This window comes from Ursus americanus, chromosome 14 (genome assembly GCF_024610735.1).
Source record: "Ursus americanus isolate L20-20 chromosome 14, mUrsAme1.1.p, whole genome shotgun sequence".
NCBI lineage: Eukaryota > Metazoa > Chordata > Mammalia > Carnivora > Ursidae > Ursus > Ursus americanus.
This window is the reverse complement of record NC_142140.1, coordinates 8,358,810-8,370,510: the sequence shown is the minus strand read 5'-3', so window position 1 is coordinate 8,370,510 and position 11,701 is coordinate 8,358,810. Positions and strand designations below refer to the sequence as shown.

Below are 11,701 nucleotides of genomic sequence, written 5' to 3'. Positions count from 1 at the left end.
TCTTTCTACTGCAGGAGGAAGAGCCACTCATCCTCTCCACAGAGCGTGCTCTGGAACCGGCCACAGCCCTCGGAGGACCGCCTGCCTTCCCACCAGGGGCTGGGGGAAGCCAAGTCTTCCAGCTCCTCATCCTCGAACCATTCTGACTTTTTCAGGATGGGTAGCAGTCCCCTGGAGGTCCCCAAACCCAGGTGAGGAGCTCCAAAGCCCCTAATGGTAGAAGTGGTTAGATCTTCCCTTTTAATAAGCCTAGAGAGTGGGGTTCCAGCCCCTGAGCTGGTGTCTAAGGTGGTGTCTTGGGACAGAGTTCCTTGGCAAGCAGTCTGGTGGGCAGTATACCCAGGAGGCAGAGGGGTTTGACAAGCTTGCAGGCCTACCCCTGTTTGGAGGATGGGTTAATGTTTGGGTAAGAGCTGGACTGTAGAATGATTTGAGACTCCTTCCCAGAGCCCTAGCAGATGGGGAATCTAGAAGGTGTACTGATTGCGGCGTGATGAGCAGAGGGTCAGGGCTGCCTCTCCCTATGGCCTTTGGTGGGTCTCAGACTTCATGGCCCTCACATTCTGCTTAACAAGATGGACCCAGATCCTCAAAGTCCTTGGTTCTTACATTCCATGTCTGAATTAGAGGGGCAGTGAGGAGAACAGACAGGGAGTTAGGCTAAATATGTTTGGCTCAGCCAGAGAAGTGCTCAGCCAGATGGACAGGTATGGCCAGAGTGTGTTGCAGGAATAGTGTTCCCTAGAAGAGAGTAAAGCTGAACACCGGGCAGGGGCTTAGGATTGAGGGATCGTCTGGCACTTGGGGAAAGGATTTACCGGCTGACCCAGTATCATTATTTCCATTTCATACCCACAGGGAAAGAATCCTGTGAATTGCTTTGTTTTCTAAAGTCTTGAGAATGTCTGGCCCTTCTGGAGAGAACAAAGCAGTGTGTGACTTACGAGGTCCTTGATAAATTCCAAGAAGAAAGGGGCATTTAGCATAAAGAGTATGAACCTTGGAGTCTATCCCAGACTTGAACCCAGCTCTGAAATGTACTGCTCCAAAAGTTTCAGGTCTTTTCCTTGTATCAGGCCTTTTAACAGGAAACTGAGCCCCAGAGTCACAGGCATATTACAAGGAAAGACCTGAAACTTCTGGAACCCTCCTCCTATCCCCCTCTGGCTTTTCTCCATGGGCAAAAGCAGGCAATGGAGGAAGAGCACCTTCCCCATTCCGGCAAAGCAGATCAGCTCTAGGCCAGTAGGAGCTCCACAGAGTGCACGGACCAGAGGAATCCTGTGTGCTCACCTCTGAAGGTGAGCCCTTCAACCTGGAGCACTAATGTGTCTGCCAGCGGTGTAGCTGAGTCTACTAAACAAAGAACGTGACTCCTCTGACCTCACAGGAGGGTTGGTTAAGATAGCTGAGGAGAGATGGTGCCAGGCCGACAAGTCCACATGCCTGTGCTTGTTCCTGTCCTCTGTGTGTGCCTACTGCCACGCCACCCTTGTCTGCACACCCGGCTTTCCTCAGGGCTGCCCTGGGGCTGCGGTGGCATGGCCTAACCCTCGCAGTTCTGGGCTGGAACTCTTGTTCAATGTCCCCACCTCCTTTCCTGCCTGTGCAACATTGCTGGACAGCTGGGAAAGAGACCAGAAGAGTCCTCCTATCCTCTCAGGTCCTGCTCCAGCCTTAACTGTCCCAACTGCTAGGAGCCCCCCCCCCCCTCGCTGAGGCAGCACTCCCATCACCTCTTCACATACCCCAGCTTTTTATTATTCCCTTCCTCCTTCCAAGAGATCCTACTTCCTAATCTTGTGACCATTTCCTTCAGTCTCACCAGTGGTTCTCTGCCTGCACTGGGTGGCTCAGACTCTTAGGGCTGGCCCAGGAGAGCTACAAAGGCCCCTCCCTAAGGAAACAGAGGAGAGTTGGGGGTGTCCTCTGGCCTTTCAGCCCTGTGTGCTTGGCCTGGTCGAGGCTGGGATAGTTGGGTCAAAGTGGGGCGCAAGGCCTTGAGAGGCTTGGGCTGGGCTGCTTTGAAGTGTTTGGCTCTGCCAGTCTATTCTGGGAATGCCCGCTTGGAGCCCGCCTGGTCTGGCCAGGCAACAAGGTTCTGGACTGGCTGCCTGTTTGCCAGAGCTTTTGAAAGACTAGATTATTCAGATTTGGAGCGTTCTAATTATGTATTTCCATTAACATTAAAATTAATTTAGTCTCTTTTATCTTAAAGTGCCTGAGGGATCCTGTCATTAGCTTCCCTGCCTCTCCTAGGTAACAACAGCAAATCAGCTTTTTAATGCAGTAGGGGGAACTGTATGGAAAGAAACCCTTTAGTAAAGCTATCTGTGACAGCTGAAATTCCCCTCATTATGTGAATTCTCTGGGTTTTGAATGCTCCAAATTCTATAAGTGTATCTCTCCTAAAGCAGGACTTCCCTATGAAAGGAGTCAGTAAAGCTTTGTTCAAAGTTAAGTAGGTATTGGGCTGGGGAAAAAGTTTTGTGGGCTGCTAATTCTTATCCAGTCCCAACCCCATACTCCTCTCTGAGAAGACTGGTGGCTTTTTGCTTTATTAGCTGCCACTGCAACAGCTTCTGATCGAGCTGCATTTCTGGACCATTGTTAAATCTCTAATCAGCTGCAGGGCTGGGGACTGAGAAGAGGCAGGGCCGGTGCTCTGAGCTCACATGCCTCCCAAGGTCCTGGTTAGTAAGAGGCTCATCCCCCCATGGCCTTGGTCTCTGCTCCAGAGTCAGACATCTTTAGGGGTGGGAGGTTGCAAGCACAGCACTGTCCATGCCTGAGGAGGAATGGTGCCACCACTGAGCCCAGCTTGAAGCTAAGCTTCCTGAAGAGCAGATTAACTTGGCTAAGGGACACCTAGCAGCCTGGTTGAATAGCTAAGCAGAAACATAGGAACCAACTTCTGTTGCCCAGCTAGCTTCTCTTTCCCCATCTTCCACTACATATCACCTGCTCATTATAATCCGTGAGCTCTGTCCTGGGTGACATTATAATCAGTGAGCTGTGTTTAATGAGGCAGAGAAACTAGACTGCTTTCTGCAACACACAGGGTTCCTGTCCCATGTTTGACATTGTCTTTCATGGGATCATAGCTTCAAACCAAGGATGAGTGGTAAGAAGCCTAAAGGCATTGCCAGCTTAAGACTCAGAAAAGGACACTTAGAGTCCTAAAACATTTCTTGAGCTGCTTTGGGAATGCAGAAGTTCCCTCCCTCTTTCCTTCTCTCTCTCCCCTTCTTCTTTCTCTCCCTCCCTCCTTCTCTCTCTCTCTCTCTCACACACACACACCCACACACACACACACCCACACCAGTGTTCAAAGGTTTAAAGTCCAGGCTGGGAAAACTGATTATTTTTTCCTTTATTTTTTTTTTTCCAAATGTGGTGGGAAATCCTGTAGTAGCCATCTCTGAAGTCAGTTGCTCCGTGAGTTCAGGAACTTGTTGAATTGAAGGAATCTTCCCTAAAGCCCCATTCCTGGAAGCATTCACTTAGAGGCTATGGGACCATCATCTAAAGGCTTGGGGTTGGCAGGTATAAGTGTAGATTAGAGGCGACATCCAGGCCCCCTCAAAGTTTGGGATTTTAGCCCTTGGCTCAAACATTCATTCCTTGCATGATTCAGACATGTCACCTGATGACTTTGAGTTTCTGTTTTCTCATCTGTGTAATCAGAGGTTTAAACAGGCAACTCCCAGGTTCTTCCTAGTTGTGTACCTCTAAGCCTTCTATGTCAGCTCAGGTGCTTCCAGATGCAATTAACAACCCAATCTCAACAGGTTTAAGCATTAAAGAAAAACTGTTGGTTCTTATGGAAAAGTCCAGTGGAAAATATGACCTTCAGGTGTACTCTGATCAAGGCTCCAACTCCATTTTCCTGTGGTTCTTTCCTCTTGCCACCTTCTCCATGCTAGCTCTGTCCTCTAGCCAGCTTCCCTAATGGTGAACAGCCACTTCTGGAACACCCTGCTTCCTTTCTCACATCCAGGAATCACATGAGGACCTCCTTTCCAACCATGAATCATAAGCTCTGTGCTTTATGCCAGTTGAAAATTATGTGCCCATCCCTGAACCAATCCCTGAAACCCCTGCCGCCCCTTAGCAGAAAGGAAGATCAGTATACTATTGGGCTAGTTTGGGCTGAGTTTCAGTCCCAGCTTTGCCACTCCTAGCTACGTGTGACTTGGAAAAATCACTTCCCTCCTGAGCTCAGTTTTTTCATTCCACCTTTAAAGATCAAGTGATGATCCTGGCTTCCATAAGTTTGGGTTTAAATGAGATAATAGAACTAAGTATCTGGCACATAGGAAATACTCATTCTGTCCACAAATGCTCAGTAAACTGTACTTGTGGTGAAGGACCTGTCCTTATTCACATATCTGAGGGCATATGGGCCATGTCAGGGCGCTAGGCACCCAGGTAAAAGGCCAGGCCAGGCACCGCAGGGCAGACCTGTTTATTCGTGCCTCAGCTGTGTGGGTTGGGCCAGCTCTGCTTGTGTGGGTATTCTTGTACCTCTTTCCAAAAAGGACTATCTAAAAGATAACCTGCCTGAGTCCTGCCCACACTGGGTGTCTGACAGGAGGTGGGGGGAAGTGGGAGTTGCTGCTCTTTTGGTGCTATAAAGAGGGGCCTAGGCTATATCCAGATAAGGGAGTGAAATGTTGCCAAAAGTCCAGTCTGTTGGGCAGAGGTGTGAGTCCTCCGAGACCTGGGGATATGGACAGATGACCTTGGAAGCATCATCGGCTCCACAGTTCTCCAGTTTGAGGGTAGCTTGGCCCCATGTTCCCTCTGGCCCTGTAGGTAGATTGGAGGAGTTAGAACTTGGACCTTTCTTTTTCTTTTTCCCTTTCTTTCTTTCTTTGCAGCTTTGTTTGTGCTTTGTGCTTGAGTAAAGATGTAGGGCGGTAGAGTGTAGGGTCTTAATAAAGCTGATAAGTTACCTGTGTACTAGGATTATCTTTAAAGTTTTTCTTCTTTCATTAGGCAGGTGCAGGTACTTCTTGTAACTGTTTGCTTTCATCTTTAGGTGTCCCCTCCAGCCAGCTAATCCAGACTGGCACTTAGGAGCACCTCTCTGCTTAGCATAGTCCCTTGCCCTCAAACCCAGGAGCTGAACAATTGCTTTGCAACCCTTTCTTTGACAAAAGCCTCAAATTGGAAGATTTGTCTGCGGCGGGTTGCTGTCTGAGGTGGCTTTATGTCCCCTGGGATCACACACCCTGTTGCCATCTGTACTGCCTACTTCATTCCACAGCTATCCCCTGGCTCCCCCACATGTGTTTCTTGCCTGGTGGTGCTAACTGCTGGATGCTAGGGAAGTGACTAGCCTAACAGGACCAGGAATCCTCGCATTCCAGCTTTCTGTCATTTTTCCATTGGTAGTTTGAGTCTCTAATAGCCTGTGGGGGGGTGTGGAGAACATAAGAAACGTCCGTCTTCCCAGCCCCAGGAGTGCCCCATCCCACTGCATCTCTTCCATTCCTTCAACACTTTGGTGTTTAGCGGTTGTTTTCCTATAGACTGCGAAAACTGGAAGAGAAAATCTGCCCTTCAGGTTTGAACAGTAGATGAGATTTGTGGAGCCAGGCTCACCTCAGTTGAGTTATGCTGACTGAAGGCCCAACCTGGAGGAAGCACAGGGAAACTACCAGACCGTGGCATGTGATTTGCACTCTCCTGGGCAGCTGTCTCTTTGATTTACAGACTGCTTGAGTCCTGCCAGGTTTAGAAACAAGGAAACCCTGCTTTGTGGGGCATGAGGGGCTTCCACCAGGTAGCAGCCATGTCCTGTTCTCATCCCTAATGCTGCTGTCACACATCTGCCGGAGTTTAGCAGGAATGATGAATGTGGAGTCTCTGTGTTGCAGGGGGTTCCTATTCATGGCAGCTTTAACGTAGAAAACCATCTGTTTTCCCTGGTCTCAAGGTGGTTCTGTTGTAGGACAAATCTGTAATCAAACTTGGCTTTAAAAATCTCTTCTTGCACTCACTAGCTATGGGACCTTTACTTGTCTGGACTGCCATTTCTCTCTCTATGATAAGGATGGTTAAAGATTACCAGAGATGTGGTACCTGGCCAGAGCATCACTCCGGTGGCAGCTGCTTGAGGATGAGGCTGGGATGGCCACTCATGAGGGCTGTTGCCTCAAACTTGGAGACATTGATGCCAGCTAACTGGGTGGGCCAAGGTCAATGAATGTCTTTCTCTGTTTCCCACCCATACGCACAATTCATGCTTCTCTGTTCCTGGGTCCCTACAGAAACACTTTCTGCTGTTCTTGAATTAAAGAATAAAGGGTCAAACATCAAAGATGATTTACGTCTGGGGATGGAGACCTGGGGTAGCTGATGAAAGGGCTTGTTTGATGTCTTGCTATCTCCTCCCTTCCTCCTCCACCCCTAGTGACTGGGCTACTGCCCTGAGACAGTAGAGAGAGGTTAGCTGTCAGCGAGAAGGTGGTGGCCACAGTAGATTCCCATACAGCTTTCTTCTCCCTGCACTGCCCAAACCTCCATCTGAAAAAGCATGATGAAGCTGTCAAGTTGCCTGCCTTATTCATCCCTTCCCTTAGGGCATAACCAGTGAGTTTGCTGGGCTGATGCTTGTGAATACAAACTATGGCTCCTGGAAGGTGCTGCAGAGAAAGTGAGGGGGGGGGGTGCCTCAGGGCTCCCATCACCTCACTCTTCAATCTAGGTCACCACCTTCCACCGTCCCCAAGAAGCTTATTCTCCCATCGCTCTGATAAGACTTCAGTGGCCCCTGGGTTCTGCCTTACCTGCCCTGCCAATCTGCATGCCGGGGGAGTGTGAGGTGATCCTGCCTCCCTGGTTTCCGGGGCACCCAGCCTTGCTCCCCTCCCTTTGGTGCTGTTGAGATTGTACTTGCTATATCAGTCACCAGGGCAGGCATGCCCTGACCCGAGGCTTTGGTTCCTGGCTCACCTCTTCTCATTCTGCTTTGCTCTTGTTCTTTTGCTTCTGTAAGTCTTTGCACAAAGCATTATCCTCACACCTGAGCCTGCCTTATGGTCTATACTCCTCTTTCTCTGTTTTTGTATTTTTGAAGAAAGTGGTTGACTTGACAGAAGCTCCACCAACAGAACCTCGCGGCTATGGCCCAGGACCACCATAGCCTCACCCCTGCCCCTCCAAAGGGCCTCCCCTGTCAGGCATATGACTGACTGTGCATCATCTCCCCTCTCTCTCCTCTCTGCCCCAGATCAGTGGACCATCCCCTGCCCGGATCCTCTCTCTCCACAGACTTTGGCAGCTGGCAGATGGTAACAGGCTGTGGCAGTATTCAGGAACGGGCTGTCCTGCACACAGACTGCTCTCTCCCTTTCAGCTTCCCGGATGAGCTCCCTAACAGTTGTCTGTAAGTGTCTTGCTTGAGAAGGCAGGATGCTCCCCTGCCCATATCAGAAGCTGGTGAGCAATCAAGAGTGTTGGTTAAGGAGTGAGGCAGCAGCTGGCCTGGGATCCCTGCCTCTCCCTAGTGTCTCAGCTAAGTATATCTCACTGCTCCTGGACCCCTGAGATATGGAAGAGGCTTTATGGGCTGCTATGAAGTGTGTTGCAGTGTGTGTTCACTCTCCTGAGCCTCCAAAACTCATCCGCAGGTGCCTCGGGGCACATTCTGAGGGAAAGCTGTCTGGACTGTAACTATAGAAGCTTCTATTTCTGTCCGAGGCTTTGCCTGACATGAGAATCCTTTGAAATCAGAACAGTGGGGTAGTGAAGGTAGGTGTGTGGTGGAGACCACAGCCAGAATGGAGCTAGGTCAACTCAAGGGATGTGTTCCTCCCAGCAGAACCAAGGGTTCCTTGCCATCGCTTTCCTCCTTTTGTCTTCTGCTTTTGCCTCTAGTCAGGAAAGAAAATTGGATGGGGACATCAAATCCCAAGCATGTAAAATCCTCTCTCTTTAAGGCTCCAGTACTGGGCTTCCAACTTGCATAGTGTGTCTGCTTGAGTGGCTCCCTTTGTGGCAGCCCCTGCCCCCCTGCCTGCTTTACTGCTTCATGGATATCAGGCAGGGTAGAGCCTCTAGTGGCCTGGCGAGCAGGGCCTGCTCCTCCCCCACGATGGGTCGAATGAACTTCAGGTGCTGGGGATTCATTATCACCACCAGAATCTGGCTCATACCCACCAGAGCTGACAGATCAGAGGCAAGTTGCCCTGGGGAGTTAAGAAGGATTCCTGTTGAGGGCAGACAGAGGCCGGACCTTGGGATTCCAGGATGGAATAGGCCCAAGAGCCATCTCTGGAGGAAGTAGGCATCTCTGCCCCTGCTTGATAGCACCCCTCACTTAACTGGCATTAACCACTGAAACGGGCAGCTCTCTGAGCTCCTAGCCAACCCTCAGGGTCTGGGTGGTTCCCAGAAGAAAGCTAGGTGCTATGTGATCTCATGGCCTCTAAAATTGCAGTGTAGTGATGGGGTCAGGGTTGATTCCTGCTGAGGTCATACAGTATGTGGATTTAGTGCTTGGGCTTTGTTATCAGAGAAATTTAGTCAAACCCCTGGCTGCTCTGCCTTACCAGCTATGTCTTGGGTGTCAGGCTAGCTTTGAGCCTGCTAGCTCATCTCTTGAGAGGGAATGGCACTAGAGTATCTCTGCCTGCCTACCCCTTACCTGCTGTGTGTCCTCAAGTAGATCCCCTATCCTCTCTGGGCTCCAGTTTTCTTACCTCTAAATAGGTTGATCCCTCCCTCGTCTGCCTCCCAGAAATAAGGGGCAGTGAGAACACACACGTATGGACCTTTGGATATTCACTGTGAATACAAACTACTAATCTGAATTTCTTATTATATGCTCTAAGGAAAAGCTGAAGAAGAACACATGCCCTCCAGCCTATGTGAAACCTAATTAGAGAGTAAAGAAGATCTAGGGTCACATGTCTCCCCCAAATGCCAAGAGAGACTTTTGAGTTCTTCATGGTATTGCAGGAATCCAGGATCAGCTCCATTTTCCTAGTGCTGCTGCAGGAGCTACTTGACTTGCCCTCACTCTAGAACCTGCTGCTTCTCTCTCTCCCACACTTAGTCACCCACTCATACATACCACTCCCACCAGTCTACTTTCCTTCAGTCTGTTCTAATACCTACCCCAGGACTGTTATTTACCCTCATATCTCCATCTGTTTCCCCCAGGCCCTGGGGTACAGGTCTATTTGGGCTTAGGAACTGGAGACATTGCTGCTACTTCTGACAAATTCCCAGGAGGGATTACACAGGGATTGGTTTCTTGGGGGAAATTTTGGTGTAGGTTAGTGGTCAGGGCTAGTCTTGATTTTTAGGTAGATGGGAACATGAGGGCTCGTGTCATATAGGTCTGTGACCTCTGGAGAAAGCCCTCCAGGGGACAGTTAGGGTGAACACCATGTGAGTTCCTGACCTTCCCTCTGATTCCATGTCCCTCTCACCCCTAGATTGCATACCTTCTAGTCCATAGGTTGGGTGTGGCTGGTACCTCAGGTCTCTTCTCCTCTTCTGTTAAAGACCTTTCAAAGTGTCAAACAGCCTCATGGAATTCATTCTTTGATAAGCCTGAGTTTTCATGCACTTGCTCCCCTTCGGCGGGGGGGGGGGGGGGTGTTTTTTTTTACTTGTTCCCCTTCTTGACTTGTATTTCCAGGCCAAGGAGAGAAGAGGGGCTTCCCATCTTCTGTGATCAGTGTCTGTAGAGGCCAAGGAAGGAAAAGCAAATAGAATCAGAACAGGAATCCTACTAGAAAAGCCAGCACCCTGCTAGCTGTTTCCTAGGGACCACAGTGACTAAAGATGTAGGTGGAGCCTGAGGGGTTTCTGGTTGAGGACCCTGGACTCTCCAGGACACTGCCAAGAACTTTCTCCCAGAATTCTCCAGGTCCTGGCCTCAAGAAGGCTGAGGCCTTTGGTCAGCCAAGGCTTGATACCTCATCTTGCAGTCTCTCCTTAAGTCTCAGATTTGTGCCTCACATTATTCTCACTGAGGAATGGAAGCTAACAGTGGACAAACAACCTCCTGCTCACCTTCCCCCTCCTCCCCATGCACCATTAAAATGTGCTGTTTCTAGGTAGGAACAGTACCCTGAGAGCTGAGAGGAGTGGATTTTGAGGGGAACAAGGCCAAATGTTTGGGCCCTGAACTATAGGGTTAGGATGGCCACAGGACATGTGCTGGCCTGTGCTAGCAAAGGTAGAATGATAGGTAGTATGGTGTGAGGATGAGGATGTTGGATCCTGCCCCAGGGTAATGCATTCATTCTCCCTCCTTCCCTCCCTCCCCATAGGCTTGCAGCCCTGAGTGAGCGGGAGACTCGGCTGCAGGAAGTACGCTCAGCTTTCTTGGCCGCATACAGCAGCACAGTGGGGCTTCGAGCAGCAGCCCCCAGTCCCTCTGGTGCCATCGGAGGCCTGCTGGAGCAGTTTGTCCGTGGCGTTGGACTCCGGGGCACCAGCAGCAGCACCTTATGAAGTAGCCAGCCCACAACAATTTCCTGTTCCTCTCACCTGAGCCCTGAGCAGAATCAAAGCCATGCCCAGACAAGGGGTGCTTCAAGATAAGAGGGAAATCTTCTCACTCCTCCTTCTCCATCATGCACATGGCAGCCCCAAAGTTGAGCAGGTCTAAGGACAGGGTTCTCCAACCCCCAGCTTCCTGACTGGTGACCACCACCCCTCTTGTCACTGCCTTTCACCCACTCTAGTCTTTGTTGGGATTCCCATCAGCTCGCAGAACTGTGTGGGGTTTCCCTGGAGCCTTGTGGAGGCTGAGACTTCACGAAAGACTCCCCTCTTTCCATTCTTGTTTCCTGGAGAGGAGGGATCACCTGCACTGAGAATGAGGCAGTTTGACACAGATCACAAAATAAAATGTTTTTGAACAACTGCTCTCTGGCATCCTCATTTGGTTGCTGTCTTTGTGGAGTTATTTGGAAGGTTCTTACTGTTCTTTCTTGTGCTGGAAAGTGTTGGGGTGGGGGTCAGATAAAGCAGAAAGACAACTGAAGACTGGGTTGTGCCTCTTAACTCCTGAGCCATTGACAGTCTCAGTAAGATGGGGGCATGTAGTCACAGGGTGTTAAGGTGGGAGCAGTGGTCCTCAGGCGTCAATGGGCCCTAGTCACCTAGGAACCTATTTATTCACACGGATTCCCAGGGCTGCCTGAAATATAGACTTGGGGTTGCTGAGATCTTCATTTAGCTAGGAATGGGCGGAGGTGGGGGTGGGGGATCCTTCATTTTTAACAAGTTCTGCAGGCAACACAGTCTTGATACAGGTGACTTGCAGCCCCTACCTTATGAAGCCCTGACTGGTGGAGGGTCTGGCTTCTGGGGCTTTGGAGGCAGTAATTGGTGTGGGGAGAATGGACCTGGCTGACTACCACCCTCATCTGCAGTGTGACCTAGATAGAGTAGATTGCACCCTCACAGTATGTCTGCATCTCTACCACCATGAAGTCAAGAGTTCAAAGACACGGGCAAAGAGCTTTTCAGAGTGCTATCACAGCCACCATTTACTGCGTTCTGGCTCAACACAAAAGAGGTCATCCATGTGACTGCCCAGAGGAAGGAAATAATACCGATGAACATTTCTTTAGTACTTACTGTGTACAATCCCCTGAGCTAAGTCCTTTATGTGGATTATCTCAAAATTTTACACCACCACAAGTAGGTGCTGTTCTGGCCTTTCACT

The 11,701-nt window shown here is 50.0% G+C and overlaps 1 protein-coding gene and 1 long non-coding RNA gene across 9 annotated transcripts in view; one reads left to right on the top strand and one right to left on the bottom strand.

The window, feature by feature from the left end:
* The window catches only part of MTMR14 (myotubularin related protein 14), a 45,097-nt gene extending 34,201 nt beyond the window's left edge, over nucleotides 1-10,896 (top strand). For 4 of the 8 annotated variants that reach the window (XM_045808182.2, XM_045808177.2, XM_045808176.2 and 1 more), the window contains 3 exons: nucleotides 15-191; nucleotides 7,241-7,396; nucleotides 10,296-10,896. In XM_045808182.2, the coding sequence (XP_045664138.1) occupies nucleotides 15-191; nucleotides 7,241-7,396; nucleotides 10,296-10,479 (517 nt within the window). In that variant the 3' untranslated portion in view covers nucleotides 10,480-10,896. The remainder of the gene's footprint in view (nucleotides 1-14; nucleotides 192-7,240; nucleotides 7,397-10,295) is intronic. The other 4 variants (XM_087866809.1, XM_045808178.2, XM_045808181.2 and 1 more) reach the window with 3 other exon arrangements.
* The window catches only part of LOC123799190 (uncharacterized), a 28,445-nt gene continuing 19,990 nt past the window's right edge, over nucleotides 3,247-11,701 (bottom strand). The window contains exons 2-3 of the long non-coding RNA XR_006781523.2: nucleotides 9,462-9,701; nucleotides 3,247-4,812 (exon numbers count right to left, since the gene is read on the bottom strand). This is a non-coding gene — a long non-coding RNA (uncharacterized LOC123799190). The remainder of the gene's footprint in view (nucleotides 4,813-9,461; nucleotides 9,702-11,701) is intronic.